The sequence below is a fragment of the Gracilinanus agilis genome, chromosome 4, assembly GCF_016433145.1.
Source record: "Gracilinanus agilis isolate LMUSP501 chromosome 4, AgileGrace, whole genome shotgun sequence".
NCBI lineage: Eukaryota > Metazoa > Chordata > Mammalia > Didelphimorphia > Didelphidae > Gracilinanus > Gracilinanus agilis.
In genome coordinates, this window is record NC_058133.1 from 291,220,280 (window position 1) to 291,234,219 (window position 13,940).

At 34.7% G+C, this 13,940-nt stretch overlaps 1 protein-coding gene across 1 annotated transcript in view; it reads left to right on the forward strand.

Moving 5' to 3' along the window:
• The window catches only part of LOC123247083 (muscular LMNA interacting protein), a 217,887-nt gene that overhangs the window by 106,479 nt on the left and 97,468 nt on the right, over positions 1 to 13,940 (forward strand). Inside the window, exon 11 of the mRNA XM_044675880.1 lies at positions 7,469 to 7,600. Within this exon, the coding sequence (XP_044531815.1) occupies positions 7,469 to 7,600 (132 nt within the window). The remainder of the gene's footprint in view (positions 1 to 7,468; positions 7,601 to 13,940) is intronic.

Below are 13,940 nucleotides of genomic sequence, written 5' to 3' on the forward strand. Positions count from 1 at the left end.
TTTTTTAGTGTTTGTTCCTCCAAATGAATTTTTTCTAAATATATAAAATAGCCCCCTTTGTTAGGTTGATTGGTGTAGATTTAAATCCACAAGTTAATTTAGATAGTATCTTCATTCATATCATACTGGCAAAATAGTCAAAGTGACCAGGTGACCCCAAGAGATGGAGAACTATATATTTACTCCATTCATCAAAAATTCTCAAACTTCCCCTAAATAGAAATTATCTGCAAGAAATAAAGCAATTTAAACTCTTTTCCCAGATCTAGGAAACAAGATACTTAACAATGTAATAATCTGATTAATTACCAACAGTGAATGATTAACTCTAATCCTTAATGGACTCATTCAGTACCTCCTCCTCCCTCAGTTCCCATATTTTGGAAGAATGGCTTAAAACTTGAGATTTCAGGAACTCTGGTAGGGGCAAAAGAGGAAGGGGGAAATTTAACATTTATTAAGTACTTTCGAAGTGCCAGGGACTGGAATTCTGGGAAGATGGCAGCTTAGAAAGAGCAAATCTTAAGACCTCTGCACCCTTTCCACATCGAGATAGAAAACAAAGTGCTTTGAGAAGAAAGAGGAACAAATCTAACAACAGGACAGAGTAGGGGGATCCTACTGCTGGACAGCTCAAAAGGTATGGCAAGAGAAAGGCTTGAATTCTTGAACTGTTGGGTCTGAGGGTATAGAAAGGGAATCCCAGGACCACTCTGCTATGGGCTGTGCAGAACCTCAAGTGGCCCCTGAAATCTCCAACAGGCAAACACACCAGCCTGGATAGAGGGCCTTGTTGGCACTGGACTCAAGGAGTTGAACACAGAGGTCAGGGAGGTGGCTAGAGGAGAAAGGCAGAGAAACACAGCAAAAACACTCAGAAGATGGCAGCTTATATGGAGCAAAACTTCAGACCTACGTGTTTTACCACACCAAGATAGAGAACAAAGGACTTTGAGAGGAAAGAAAACCAGGTCTAACAGCAGGACAGAGCAGGGGGACCCTACTGCTGGACAGCTCAGCAAAAATACACCATCTTACCCCGCCCTTTTTTCTCTCCAGGTTTTAGCTGCAGGGCACGTTAAGCACTATAGACTAACCCAGTCCAGGCTTAAACCCATCAACTGGACAGACAAGAAGTCTTCAGAGGGCAGGGAAACTCCAACACCCCTCCCTCACAGACTGCAGAGAAAGTAACTACAAACTTCCATTGCTAACTGAGGGAAGATCTTTCATCAAAGCTCATTAAATCCATCTGCTTAGCCTAGGAGAACAGAGAAGGAAAAAACAAGAGTAAACAAAAGAAAAAGAGAAAAGAAATTACAATTGATAGCTTCTTTCCAGGAAGTGAAAAAAAGAACAAATGAAATAGAAGATCAGGAAGCTCCAGTGAATTGGACACAGGCTTTGGAAGATCTCAAAATTCAATTAACTCAAGAACTTCAGGAACTCAAAAAAATGATAAAGAGAGGCTGAAGACAATTTGAAAAAAGGAAATACATGAACTAAAACAAGAAAAATAAGGTCTTAAAAGCAAAAATTGAAAATATAAATGGCCTAGATTAACAGCAGAAGAAATAGAATACATAAATAATTCCATATCAGAAAAAGAAATTGAACAAGCCATCAAAGAACTCCCTAAGAAAAAATTGCCACAGCCTGATGGATTCACAAGTGAATTCTATCAAACATTCAAAGGACAACTAATTCCAATACTATACAAATTATTTGATATAATAAGCAAAGGAGTCCTACCAAATTCCTTTTATGAAACAAATATAGTACTGATTCCAAAGCCAGGTAGATCAAAAATAGAGAAAGAAAACTACAGACCAATCTCCCTAATGAACATAGATGCAAAAATCTTAAAATGGAATACTAGCAAAAAGACTCCAGCAAGTAATTAAGAAGATCATCCACCATGATCAGGTGGGATTTATACCAGGAATGCAAGGATGGTTCACATTAGGAACACCATCCACATAATTGACCATATCAACAATCTAACAAACAAAAATCACATGATTATCTCAATAGATGCTGAAAAAGCCTTTGACAAAATACAGCACCCATTCCTATTGAAAACCCTGGAAAGTATAGGAAAAGAAGGACTTTCCTAAAAATAATAAATAGTATATTTCTAAAACCATCAACAAGCATTATATGCAATGGGGATAAATTAGAAGCCTTCCCAATAAGATCAGGAGTGAAACAAGGATGCCCATTATCACCTCTATTATTTAACATTGTACTAGAAACACTAGCAGTAGCAATTAGAGAAGAAAAAGAAATTGAAAGTATTAAAATAGGCAATAAGGAGACTAAGCTATCACTCTTTGCAGATGATATGATGGTATACTTAAAAAATCCTAGAGATTCAACTAAGAAGTTTGTAGAAATAATCAATAACTTTAGCAAAGTTTCAGGATACAAAATAAATGCACATAAATCATCAGCATTTCTATATATTTCCAACACATCACAACAGCAAGAGGTAGAAAGAGAAACACCATTTAAAATCACTTTAGACAATATAAAATACTTAGGAATCTATCTACCAAAACAAACACAGGAATTACATGAAAACAACTACAAAACATTTTCCAAACAATTAAAACTAGATCTAAACAATTGGAAAACCATTGATTGCTCATGGGTAGGATGAGCTAACATAATAAAAATGACCATTCTACCCAAATTAATTTACCTATTTAGCACCATACCTATCAAACTACCAAAAAACTTTTTTACTGAATTAGAAAAAAAAACTATAACAAAGTTCATTTGGAAGAATAAAAGATAATGAATATCAAGGGAAATAATGAAAAAAATGAAAAAATGCGAAGGAAGGGGGCCTAGCAGTACCAGATATTAAACTATTCTATAAAGCAGCAGTCATCAAAAAGGTATGGTACTGCCTAAGAGACAGAAGGGAGGATCAGTGGAATAGACTTGGAGTAAGTGATGTCAGCAAGACAGTGTATGATAAACCCAAAGAGCCCAACTTTTGGGACAAAAATACACTATTTGACAAAAACTGCTGGGAAAATTGGAAAACAATATGGGAGAGATTAGGTAGATCAACATCTCACACCCTACACCAAGATAAATTCAGAATGGGCGAATGACTTGAATATAAAGAGGGAAACTATAAATAAGTTAAGTGAACACAGAGTAGTATACTTGTCAGATCTCTTGGAAAGGAAAGATTTTAAAACCAAGCAAGAGTTAGGAAAAATTACAAAATGTAAAATAAATGATTTTGATTATATTAAATTAAAAAGCTTTTGTACAAACAAAAACCATGCAACCAAAATCAGAAGGGAAACAACGAATTGGGGAAAAAATCTTTATAACAAAAAACTCTGACATGGGTCTAATTACTCAAATATACAAGGAGTTAAATCAATTGTATAAAAAAATCAAGCCATTCCCCAATTCATAAATGGGCAAGGGACGTGAATAGGCAATTTTCAGATAAAGAAATCAAAAGTATCAATAAGCACATGAGAAACTGTTCTAAATCTCTAATAATTAGAGAAATGCAAATCAAAACAACTCTGAGGTATCACCTCACACCTAGCAGATTGGGTAAAATGATAGCAGGGGAGAGTAATGAATGCTGGAGGGGATGTGGCAAAATTGGGACATTAATGCATTACTGGTGGAGTTGTGAACTGATCCAACCATTCTGGATAGCCATTTGGAATTATGCTCAAAGGGCTTTATTGCCTGCCCTTTGATCTAGCCATACCATTGTTGGGTTTGTACCGCAAAGAGATCATAATCAGTCTTGTACAAAAATATTTATAGCCGTGCTTTTTGTGGTGTCAAAAAACTGGAAAATGAGGGTATGCCCTTCTATTGGGGAATGGCTGAACAAATTGTGGTATATGCTTGTGATGGAATACTATTGTGCTCAAAGGAATAATAAACTGGAGGAATTCCATGTGAACTGGAAAGACTTCCAGGAATTGAGCAAAAGGAGCAAAGCCAGTAGAACATTGTACACAGAGACCAATATAGTGTGGTAAATTAGAATGTAATGGACTTCTGTACTTGCAGCAATGCAATGACCCAGGACAATTCTGAGGGATTTATGGAAAAGAACGCTATCCACATTCAGAGAAAGAACTACAGGAGTGGAAACACAGAGGAAAAGCAACTGCTTGAACACATGGGTTGAGGAGGACATGATTGGGGATGTAGAATCGAAACTACCACACCAATGCAACTATCAACAATTTGTAAATAGGTCTTGATTGATGACACATGTAAAAACCAGTGGAAATGTGCATCGGCTATGGGGGAGGGGCTGGGATGAAGGGGAAAGCAAGAACATGAATCATGTAACCATGACAACTTTTCAAAAAAATAAAAATTATTAAATGTTAAAAAAAAGTGAAAATTGACCAGCTCAAAAACAAAGCAAAGAAGGCAAAAGATGACCTACAAAGAAAGTCAGACCAGAAGGAGGATGACCAAAATCCAAGGATGAAATTCTGGCTTTAAAAAATAGAACTCAACAACTTTTGATTAGGTAAAAACGTTTTTCTTCTGTATCTCCTGATATTTTCCCTGACTTCCACCGAGACTCAGCTAAAATCATACTTATATAGGAAGCGTTTCCTTATATTCCTTAATTCTAGAGCCTTCCCTCAGGCTATCATTTTCAATTCATTCTTTCTATAGCTTATTTGTAAATGCTTATTTCCATTTTGTCTCCCCAACAATGTGCTTCTTCAGAGCAAGTATTGTCTTTTGCCTTTCTTGTATCCCTAGAACTTAATAAGATGCCTAACAACAGTGGGCATTTGTTATTAACTGAATAGAAGTAGAATATTACTATGCTGTGAGAAACAATAAATATGATGAACACAAAGAAGCCTGGAAATATTTAGATGAACTGATAGAGTAAGTAGTCAAGAAAAGACAAAAATGCACATAGAAAAAAATTTAAAAAAAAAAGATAAAACAATAAAAAGCAAATGCTGCCAAATTACAAATGACAAACACAGCTTCAGAGAAGAATATAAAAACATATATCTTTACCTCAATTCTATTCCTTTGCAGAGACAGGAAATCTACTAAAAAGGAAAATCACATATTTTGCAATGTCTTGAATGGTTTTAACGTATTCTTTTCTCTTGATCATTTTATTTTCTTTAAAAATATTTGTTTTAAGAACTACCTCTATGAGAGGTAGGGAAAACTACTAGAAGTATAGACAATGTGAAAACAAAAATATCATTAACATTTACTTTGAAATATATTGGTATATCACAAACATATATAGTGACTATCTCTTTAGGTAATTATCATTCTTTATTTCTTTAAAGAGTGTTTTATAGATGCATTTATGTTAATATTCTGTGTGTCTAGGTAGATTTGCATCTAGATTTTTTATGATGTTTCTCATATTTATTCCATGTTTTTTATTATTATAATGGAAATGTGGATGGTCTTTGAGAATTTATTTCTTTTACTCTAATATTTTACTGAAGGACTAACTTTCTTTGCTGATTCTCTGAGTTTGCTAGGTATATTATCATGCCATCTATAAACAAGGCTAACTTTCCTTCCTCTTTTATCACTATTATTCCTTTAATTTTTGTCCACTAGTGTTTTTGCTATTACAGTTCCTGGCTATATACTCTTGGGTACTCTGTGATTACCAAATTCTCACCTATAAAGTAAAAATAATATTTAACAGCATCACAAGGTTATAAGGGAAGTATTTAATGTGCTATATTAATATTTTGTATTATGAGAGAAGGGGACAAGTGAAGAATTGGCTAGGTTTGGTGCTAGTAGTTCTTAAAGAAATTTTGAGTCTTTAATTGAATGAAGAGATGTTTTCTATGAAAGGTCTACATTAATGTGAATAAAACTAAATCACTGCTGTCTCTGTTATACCCAGAACTTAATACAGCTTCTGACAAATAGTAAAGCTTTCAAAAGTGCCTATTCATTCATTCATTCCTTTCAAGGACATTTGACAGACTTTTAGAATGGTCTCTAATCCTCCACTCTCCTTCCGCTTGCTAACTGGTACCTAAAATTTCATGGTCAGGGAAGAACATAAAAAAGAATATGAGAAAAGTGAAATTTGATAGGACTCATTGATGGTCCTCCATTAGTTGTCATGTTGATAATTTATTGTAAATTTATAGATAGCATGGCAGAATAGAATGCAGCACTTGGAGTTGAAAAGTTCTAGGTTCAGGTATCCTAACCTTGGCCCTTTGTAGCTAAGGGTCCTTGTGGTACAAACTTCTAAAACTATAATTTAGAAACAATTTAGAAACAGGTTGCAGTCTCTCTTAGTGGAAGGGGTCCCCATAGAGGTGGGCTTCCTTTCTCTATCTTGTTTAGAGTTCTTCGATGGGTATACTTCATTGTGATCTTTAGGAAATTTTTGAAGAGAGCTAGATAGCTAGTTCCTATTTCTTTTCTTTGAAAAATGAATTACTATTCTTAAAATCCCCTTCAATCTGAGCATATAAACAAGAAGATTTTACTCAGCATTTTAAGGTTTGCAAAGGGTGTACCAATGTTATCTCATTTGTTTTTCACAACAAGCATGTGAGGGAGATGCCATTATTATCCTTATTTTATAGATCACCAAATTGAAACAGACACAGGCTAAGTGACTGATTCACTATCACCCAACTTAAGTGTATAAGGGAGGATTTAAACCCTGGTTTTCTTGACTTCACCTTTAAAACATTATCTGCTACATCATCTGAAATTCTCTGTCTCCAGTGTTTCCCATGGTTTCTACAATTGGCATATATATGAAAGATTTTCATCCCCTTCTATCCCCTTGTTCCCCAGTCTATGACCAAGGCAAGAAAAATATTATGAAGCTGTTTTTTAATTCAGGACTCAAAACCTACCTGGTCCTATAAGAACTAAGAGACAAATGCAGTCTCTGAGGGTTTGATGTGTGCAAACAGCATATCCAGAATAGAGCTTATTTATTACATTCCAAAAGGGACTATACTTTTAAGCAGCCAGAATATCACTAACTTTTGTTGAACTTGTATCTATTTGGAATAACTTTACAAGTTTGTTGATCATTTCTTTGATTGTTTTTTTTTTTTTACCGCATTTCAGTTTCAATGTGTATGGATGATTTCTTGATATCTTCTTGATAAAAACTGTCTTGGGCATGATGATAATAGTGACTGGCATAGATAGTGAAAATCTATTTGTCTGGAAAACTGTTTGCATTTTAATGTCATGATACTAGAAGTTAGTGAATAAGTTTAAAAACTGCTGAATTTTTATTGTATATTGATTTCATCTTCCTCATCTCCTCCTTCCCCAACACCATTTACCTTAGTGAGATTATTTTAGAATGAAAAGTTAAACACAACTGAATTGAGATAAACATTTGAATGCTTCAAACATAGGATATTTTCATTCACTTTTTAATAATTTTCATTTTATCTTTTTGCCCCTAAAGACAAAACCTGGGGTAATTCGTCCAGTTCCAGTAAAATCCAAAATAATATTGAGGAAAGAAGAGGAGGAGACTTATGAGCCAAACCCCTTTAGTAAATATTTGGAAGATACCAGTGGTCTCTTTGCTGGGCAGGTGAGTATATCTGATTAAATATACTTATGATAACTAATTCTATAATCTGTTTTGGTCTGAGTTGTATCCAATGGAAGGGCAACAATTGGAAAAACAAGCTACCTTTATTGGTAAACAAAGGATAGAATGTGTTTAATTAGTAACAATCTTTTTTTTCCCCCTAAACACTTTCTTTCTTAGTATCAGATCTAAGACAGAAGTGGTAAGGCCTAGGAAATCGAGATTAAGTGACTTGTTCAGGGTCACAAAGCTAGGAAGTGTCTGAGTCCAGACCTGAACTCGGTATTCTTGACTCCAAATCTGGGGCTCTAAGCACAGGGCTTCTAACTGTCCCTATTAGCACAATCTTTTGAGAAACACAATCTTCAGAGCTATTATTCTAAGGACTTTAATCTACTGTTAGCTGATTGCTTTGAAGGCCAAGGGAATACTGTAAAGAGTGGGGATAATTATGGATCATATAATATGGTATTATCTCTCTCACACTAACATTATGCCTCTATTTTGAGGCAGCATGGAATAATGGTTAAAGATCTAGTCTTGAAGACAAGAAGACCTAGGTTCAAGTCTTCCCTCTGACACCTACTGGCTATGTAACTCAGTCAAATCACTTGGTCTCCCATGTTCTATCTTAACAGAGTAGGTGCTGACCTACTTTTGGGAGAGTTCCCTAATTGGCAAATCCCTGATATTTTCCTATTCCTACTATGCTTAACTACTTAGAAAAGAAGGTAGAGATTGGCACAGAAGAAAGCAATCTTGTTCTTATTTAAAAAAACAAACTATAGAGAATGCCATATAGGTTTTGATGGGTACTTTGAGTTAATGCTTGGATTCAAATTACTTTAGTGTTTTAGGATTCAATTCATTTACATATAATATGGATTTATATTGTACTCATAATAATCCTGCATATTGGAGGCTTAGTTAGATGGTCTATTACCTGCTTAGAAAAATTTCTAATTATCTTTTTTTTTTAACTTTATGCAAGGCAGATTGTTAGATTCCTTACCTTCTTATAGATAGCTTTTCAGAATAAAGAAGAATCAACTATCTGCCTATAACATTTTCAGGGAAGACCTACTAGGGTTCCAGAGACTGGAAGTATGGCCTTGGGAGGGTCCTGTCAGCTTCACAATAGTCAATTATCACAATTTATTGACCGCTCTTCTAGAGCCTCCTATTTGTTGGTATATCACACTTATATCCTGGGAAGGGCAAATGAGGCAGATTTATATGGGAAGGGGTGAATGTATTATTGTTTTGTGGGGTTCTCTGGGACTATTCCTTTTAAAACCTGCATAGCAGAAGGTTTGCAAAGCTTAAAAGTGCTTAAAATTTCACTAAGACCTTTTGGACACCCTGTACAAAATGAAAATTTCCTCCCCTTAAGACCCTTACCTTCTACCTTAGAATCAATACTATATATTGGTTCCAAGGCAGAAGAGTGGTAAGGGCTAGGCAATAGGGGTTAAGTGATTTGCCCAGGGTCACCCGGCTAGGGAGTGTCTGAGGGCAGATTTGAACCCAGGACCTCTTGTTTCTAGACCTGGCTCTCAATCCATTGAGCCACCCAGCTGCCCCCTACAAAGTGGGATTTAATTCCCAACCTGACAAAAATGAAGAAGGAAAAAAAACAGAGGGAGGAGGATGGAGAAAAACTTTTCTTTTTGAAATTTAAAGAAGCCTATCTATTGGCCATCCCAGGAGTGAATGAATGATAGCTCTGTGCTTGGAAACCTGGGCTCTTAACAAAAATATAAGATACTTATGTTCTGTGATTTCCTCAGCATAGGGAACTCCAAAGGTGGAAACTCTTTTCACCAACTAGCTCATCTATGATTTTTTTCAACAAACTTATAATTTAATGGGAAGATAACAGGCAAATATATACAAACATGCTATATGCAGGACACATAGGAAATAATTAATAGGGAAGACCCTAGAATTAAAAGAGATTTATTTGAGAAAGACTTTTTGTAAAAGGTGAGGTTTTAGTTTGGAGTTAAAGGAAGCCACGAGTCAGAAATATGGAGGGAAAATAAACATGTGGGATATGCCTGGTACTGAGATATCAAGTGTTATTCATAGAACAGGACTGAAGAATATATGATTAAGGTGCAAGAAGACTGGAAAGTTTATAAAGAGCTTTAAATGCTTTAGAGAGGACTTAATAATAATATTTTATTTTTTGCCCTTAATTACCTGTAAAAACAATTTTAACCACCTGTTTTTTTTTTTAAAGTTTGAATGAAATTCTCCTTCTCCTTGCTTTTCTCTCCTCCCCCGTTCCTTGAGATAACAAATAATCTGATATAGATTTTATATGAATAATAATATAAAACAAAGGGACAATAATTCAATACATGGGAGCTGATGAGAACCCTAAGTGAAGTAGTATAAAGGGAGAAGAGAAGAGGGTCCAGGATAGACCCCTTTGCCATATTTTAGAGGTGTGATCTAGATGAGGATCCAGCATTGGGTACAGAGAAGAAGTGGTCAGATTGGTAGGAGAACAAGGAGAGAATGATGTCCTAAAAACCTAGGGAGTAGTAATCTATAATTTAAAAAATCATTCATAGAGAATCACTTGAGACACAAAGAGGGCATAAGACTAGCCCAGCATCACAAGTAGTGAATATCACAGGCAAGTTTTGAATCCAGGTCTTCTGGTCAATAAACCCAGTGCTCTAGTCATTATTCCATGTTATCTCTATTGGGACCCTTTTAAAAAAATATTTTCAACTCAAATTTGACGGGTTTTTTTCTGTTTATTGATGAAAATATACCAAACAGAGATAAGAGTCTCCTTATTTGATTTTAAAATGATTATTTGGAAGAAGAAGAATTATAGAGAACCTAAAAAGCCATGATTTTATACAGGTAGGATTGCTGTGAACATTACATCTTGGGAATGTGTTTTAGAGAGTGATTACAGCCTTTTTACATTTAGATGTGGTTTGTATGAGGCCCTTAGTCATAATCCATGTCATGATTGTATAGGATGAGAGATTCTAAACCCAAGTGAGACAGGAAATTGCCAAAACTGATCATAAATTGCAATGTGGTCTCGAGCAAGTCATTTTTAATGACTTTCTCTAACATCAGCCTTCATTTGAATACTTTGTAAAACTGAAATGAAAATACTTGACATTTCTTATGAAAACTAATGTGAGAGTTTGCTAAGTGTTTGGAACAATTAGAATGGAAGTGATGGGAGTTATTGAGAATTGTGATTAGAGGTGATTACTTCCATTGTTTACAGCAAAATATTTCCCTTAATTTAAATGAATAGAGAAAATGTATTGATATGTTGCCTTGCCACACTTAATTCCTGTATAGGAATTGTAATTCAAATGAACATATTTTCATCAACATAAAAACCACTTATAACCGACTAGGTATATGACACCATATCCTAAGATCAATTTGAAGTTTTAGTCTTGAATTTTTTTTGCAAATGAATAAAACCAATTTTTTTAATATTGTCTATAGTAATATTATTTTATTCTATTTATTTATTTATAAACCCTTACTTTCTGTCTTGGAGCCAAGGCAGAAGAGTGGTAAGGGCTAGGCAATGGGGATTAAATGAGAATAAAACAAATTTAGAAACTCATTTTATAGGAAAATAAAACACCATGAGTTTAACTAAATATTAAACATTTTCAAAATCATTTCCAAATACATTCTTTGAAAAGTGCATAATTTTATGAAAATAACAATTTATGATGGTTTAGGTCTCCTTTAGCAGTTCATGTGTTTAGATTGAGTATTTTTCTAAAATAAGATACCTTGCAGAATATAAAATTAATCTCTTGGTAATATATTATAATTTAGAACCAATTCCAAATGAAAAATTCTGTTATTGGGTGCAGCTAGGTAGCTCAGTGGATTGAGAGCCAGGCCTAGAGATGGGAGATCCTAGGTTCAAATCTGGCCTCAGACACTTCCCAGCTGTGTGACCCTGGTTAAGTCACTTGACCCCCATTGCCTGCCCTTACCACTCTTCTGCCCTGGAGCCAATACACAGTACTGACTCCAAGACGGAAGGTAAGGGTTTAAAAAAATTCTGTTATTAAGTATAAAGATTTCTCTTCAATAAAAGGAGATAGCCTCATTGTTGCCATGTCATCGTTACCGTTTCTTCATGCTTCTCCTTTACATAGAATGGTTATCAGGAACTTTCTATGAGACACCAAACTAGACATAAAAATCATTGATTTAGAGCTGGGAGAGACTTTAGAAGTCATTTAGTCCTACTCTCCTCATTTTAGAGTTGAGGAAGCTTAAATTTTAAATAATTTGTCTAGGATCACAAAACTCGCGAGTGTCTGAGACATGATTCAAACACAGGTCTTTGTAACCCTAAGACGTGCTCCACCTCTTATAAAACACTGCCTTCCATTTGCATATGCCAAATATTTGAGAACTTGACAATATGTAGGGCATAATATCTAGATTTCCAAGGTTTTGACTTTGTAACCAGATGTAGATAGCACTTTAATCTGTATCATGCTTGAATTAATTCAGCTTGATCTTATCTTTCTTCTGTTTTAACTTGGAACCAAAGAAAGAATTGAGGTATACTGGCCATCATCATTAAATAATATTATTCCTATTTGTTGAAAGAATATACGTGGTACTCTAGATATCGTTTTACTCTGTTGGCTAAACACATGTGGGAATAATGAAATTGGGGCATCACACACAATTGAGGCAGTAAAGATTATGTATTAGTTTCTCAATTAATTTAGAAGTAACATCCTTCTTTTATTTGAATAGTAATTCTGTGCTTTATTTCTAGAATCCACAATTGAAATGATGGAATTTTTTAAATGGTTTCAAAGACTGCTCACCAGTATAGACTTATGCAAATGCAGACATTTTTGTGGAAGATTATTGAAGAAGAGAAATACTTGCATTAAAAATGAGTACTTGATCCAGAGATTTATTATTGTAAGACCTTATATTTCATCCAAGTGACTATTGTGTTCCCCAGACTGTTGCCACAGAATAAATTGAATAGTTTCAAACTCAGTTGATCTCATCCACCCATGTAATGGAAAAATCGTCAGCAAGACTGTTAGGCTAAATTGAGGTAGTTCATATTTACTAATCTGCCTGTTACCAGGACCAGTTCCACTTGACAGGAGATGGTAGGGATAGAACTGTGAAGTCAATAAGTTTTCCCAAGCAGCTCTAGTGCCATAAAATATTATTTCAAAATTCTGTTACAAAATGTCTGACAGTAAACATGATGAAACGAAGCAGAATCATATTTACTGTAGTGTGAAAAGGACAGCCTTTTGAACTGAAGATGAACTTTGAGGACTAAAAGCAAAGTGTGAAAGCAAATCCATAATTAGATAACTGTGACTTATTAACCACCAACAGAAAGAGCAGTGGGGGAAGGTTGCACATGAGAAAGAATTCTCCACAAACACTTTCTGGCATGCAGACTGGCCTGCCCTGAAGATCACTGAAGAACCTGGCATTCTCTTTCTGGCTGTGCATTTTATTTCATCTTCCTTAAAATATCTCCTTACTATCCTTTGTAGATTTAGGTTTATTATGATATGCTAAGGTTACTCTGAAGCACAAACTATCAATTAATAATTAAATAGAGAGTTGAAAAGCAGTACATTGAATCAATCTGTTCCTTAGGAGTCAAAGAGATATAAAGCCATAGGAAATTAATTCAAAGATGAATTTTATAATACTTTCTGAATTGCTTTGAAAAAATTCTGTTGAATGAGATAGAATAGATATTTTATGTTACTTTGTCAAATTTCCCCAACTAGATCAAGTTTCTTTGGTGGGAAAATTGTTGATTCTTAAGAAAAAGCCACTGTTGACCCTTAGGAACATATGAGGGCTAAATTATTCTCTTAAAACCAGTAAATTCAAGCTTTAAAATTAGGGTTGTCATCTCATTTCAATGAGCTTTAGAATAGACATGAGAGGTGATAAATATTTATGAGCATATATACATAATACATATGGGTATATAGTCTAGAATTAAAAATAAATATTTTCACTTCTATTAGGAAAAAAACCCCACAGACTGTGGAGTTGTCAAAACAGCTGAGTTTTAATTCTGCTTCTGGTGCTTACTTCCTATGTGACAGTGGACAAGCCACTTGTTTAACTAGATGGCTTCTTTGGTTCCTGCAAGGATTTCGTAATCCCAAACAGGGATAATCTGCTTTACTGGGACAAGTTTATTTTCATTTAATTTTATATTTTCCCCAATTAACTGTAAAAACAGATTCCAACATTTTTCAAAGAATACTGAGTCTGAAATTTTCTCCTTCCCTCCCTCCTACCACCTCAATCC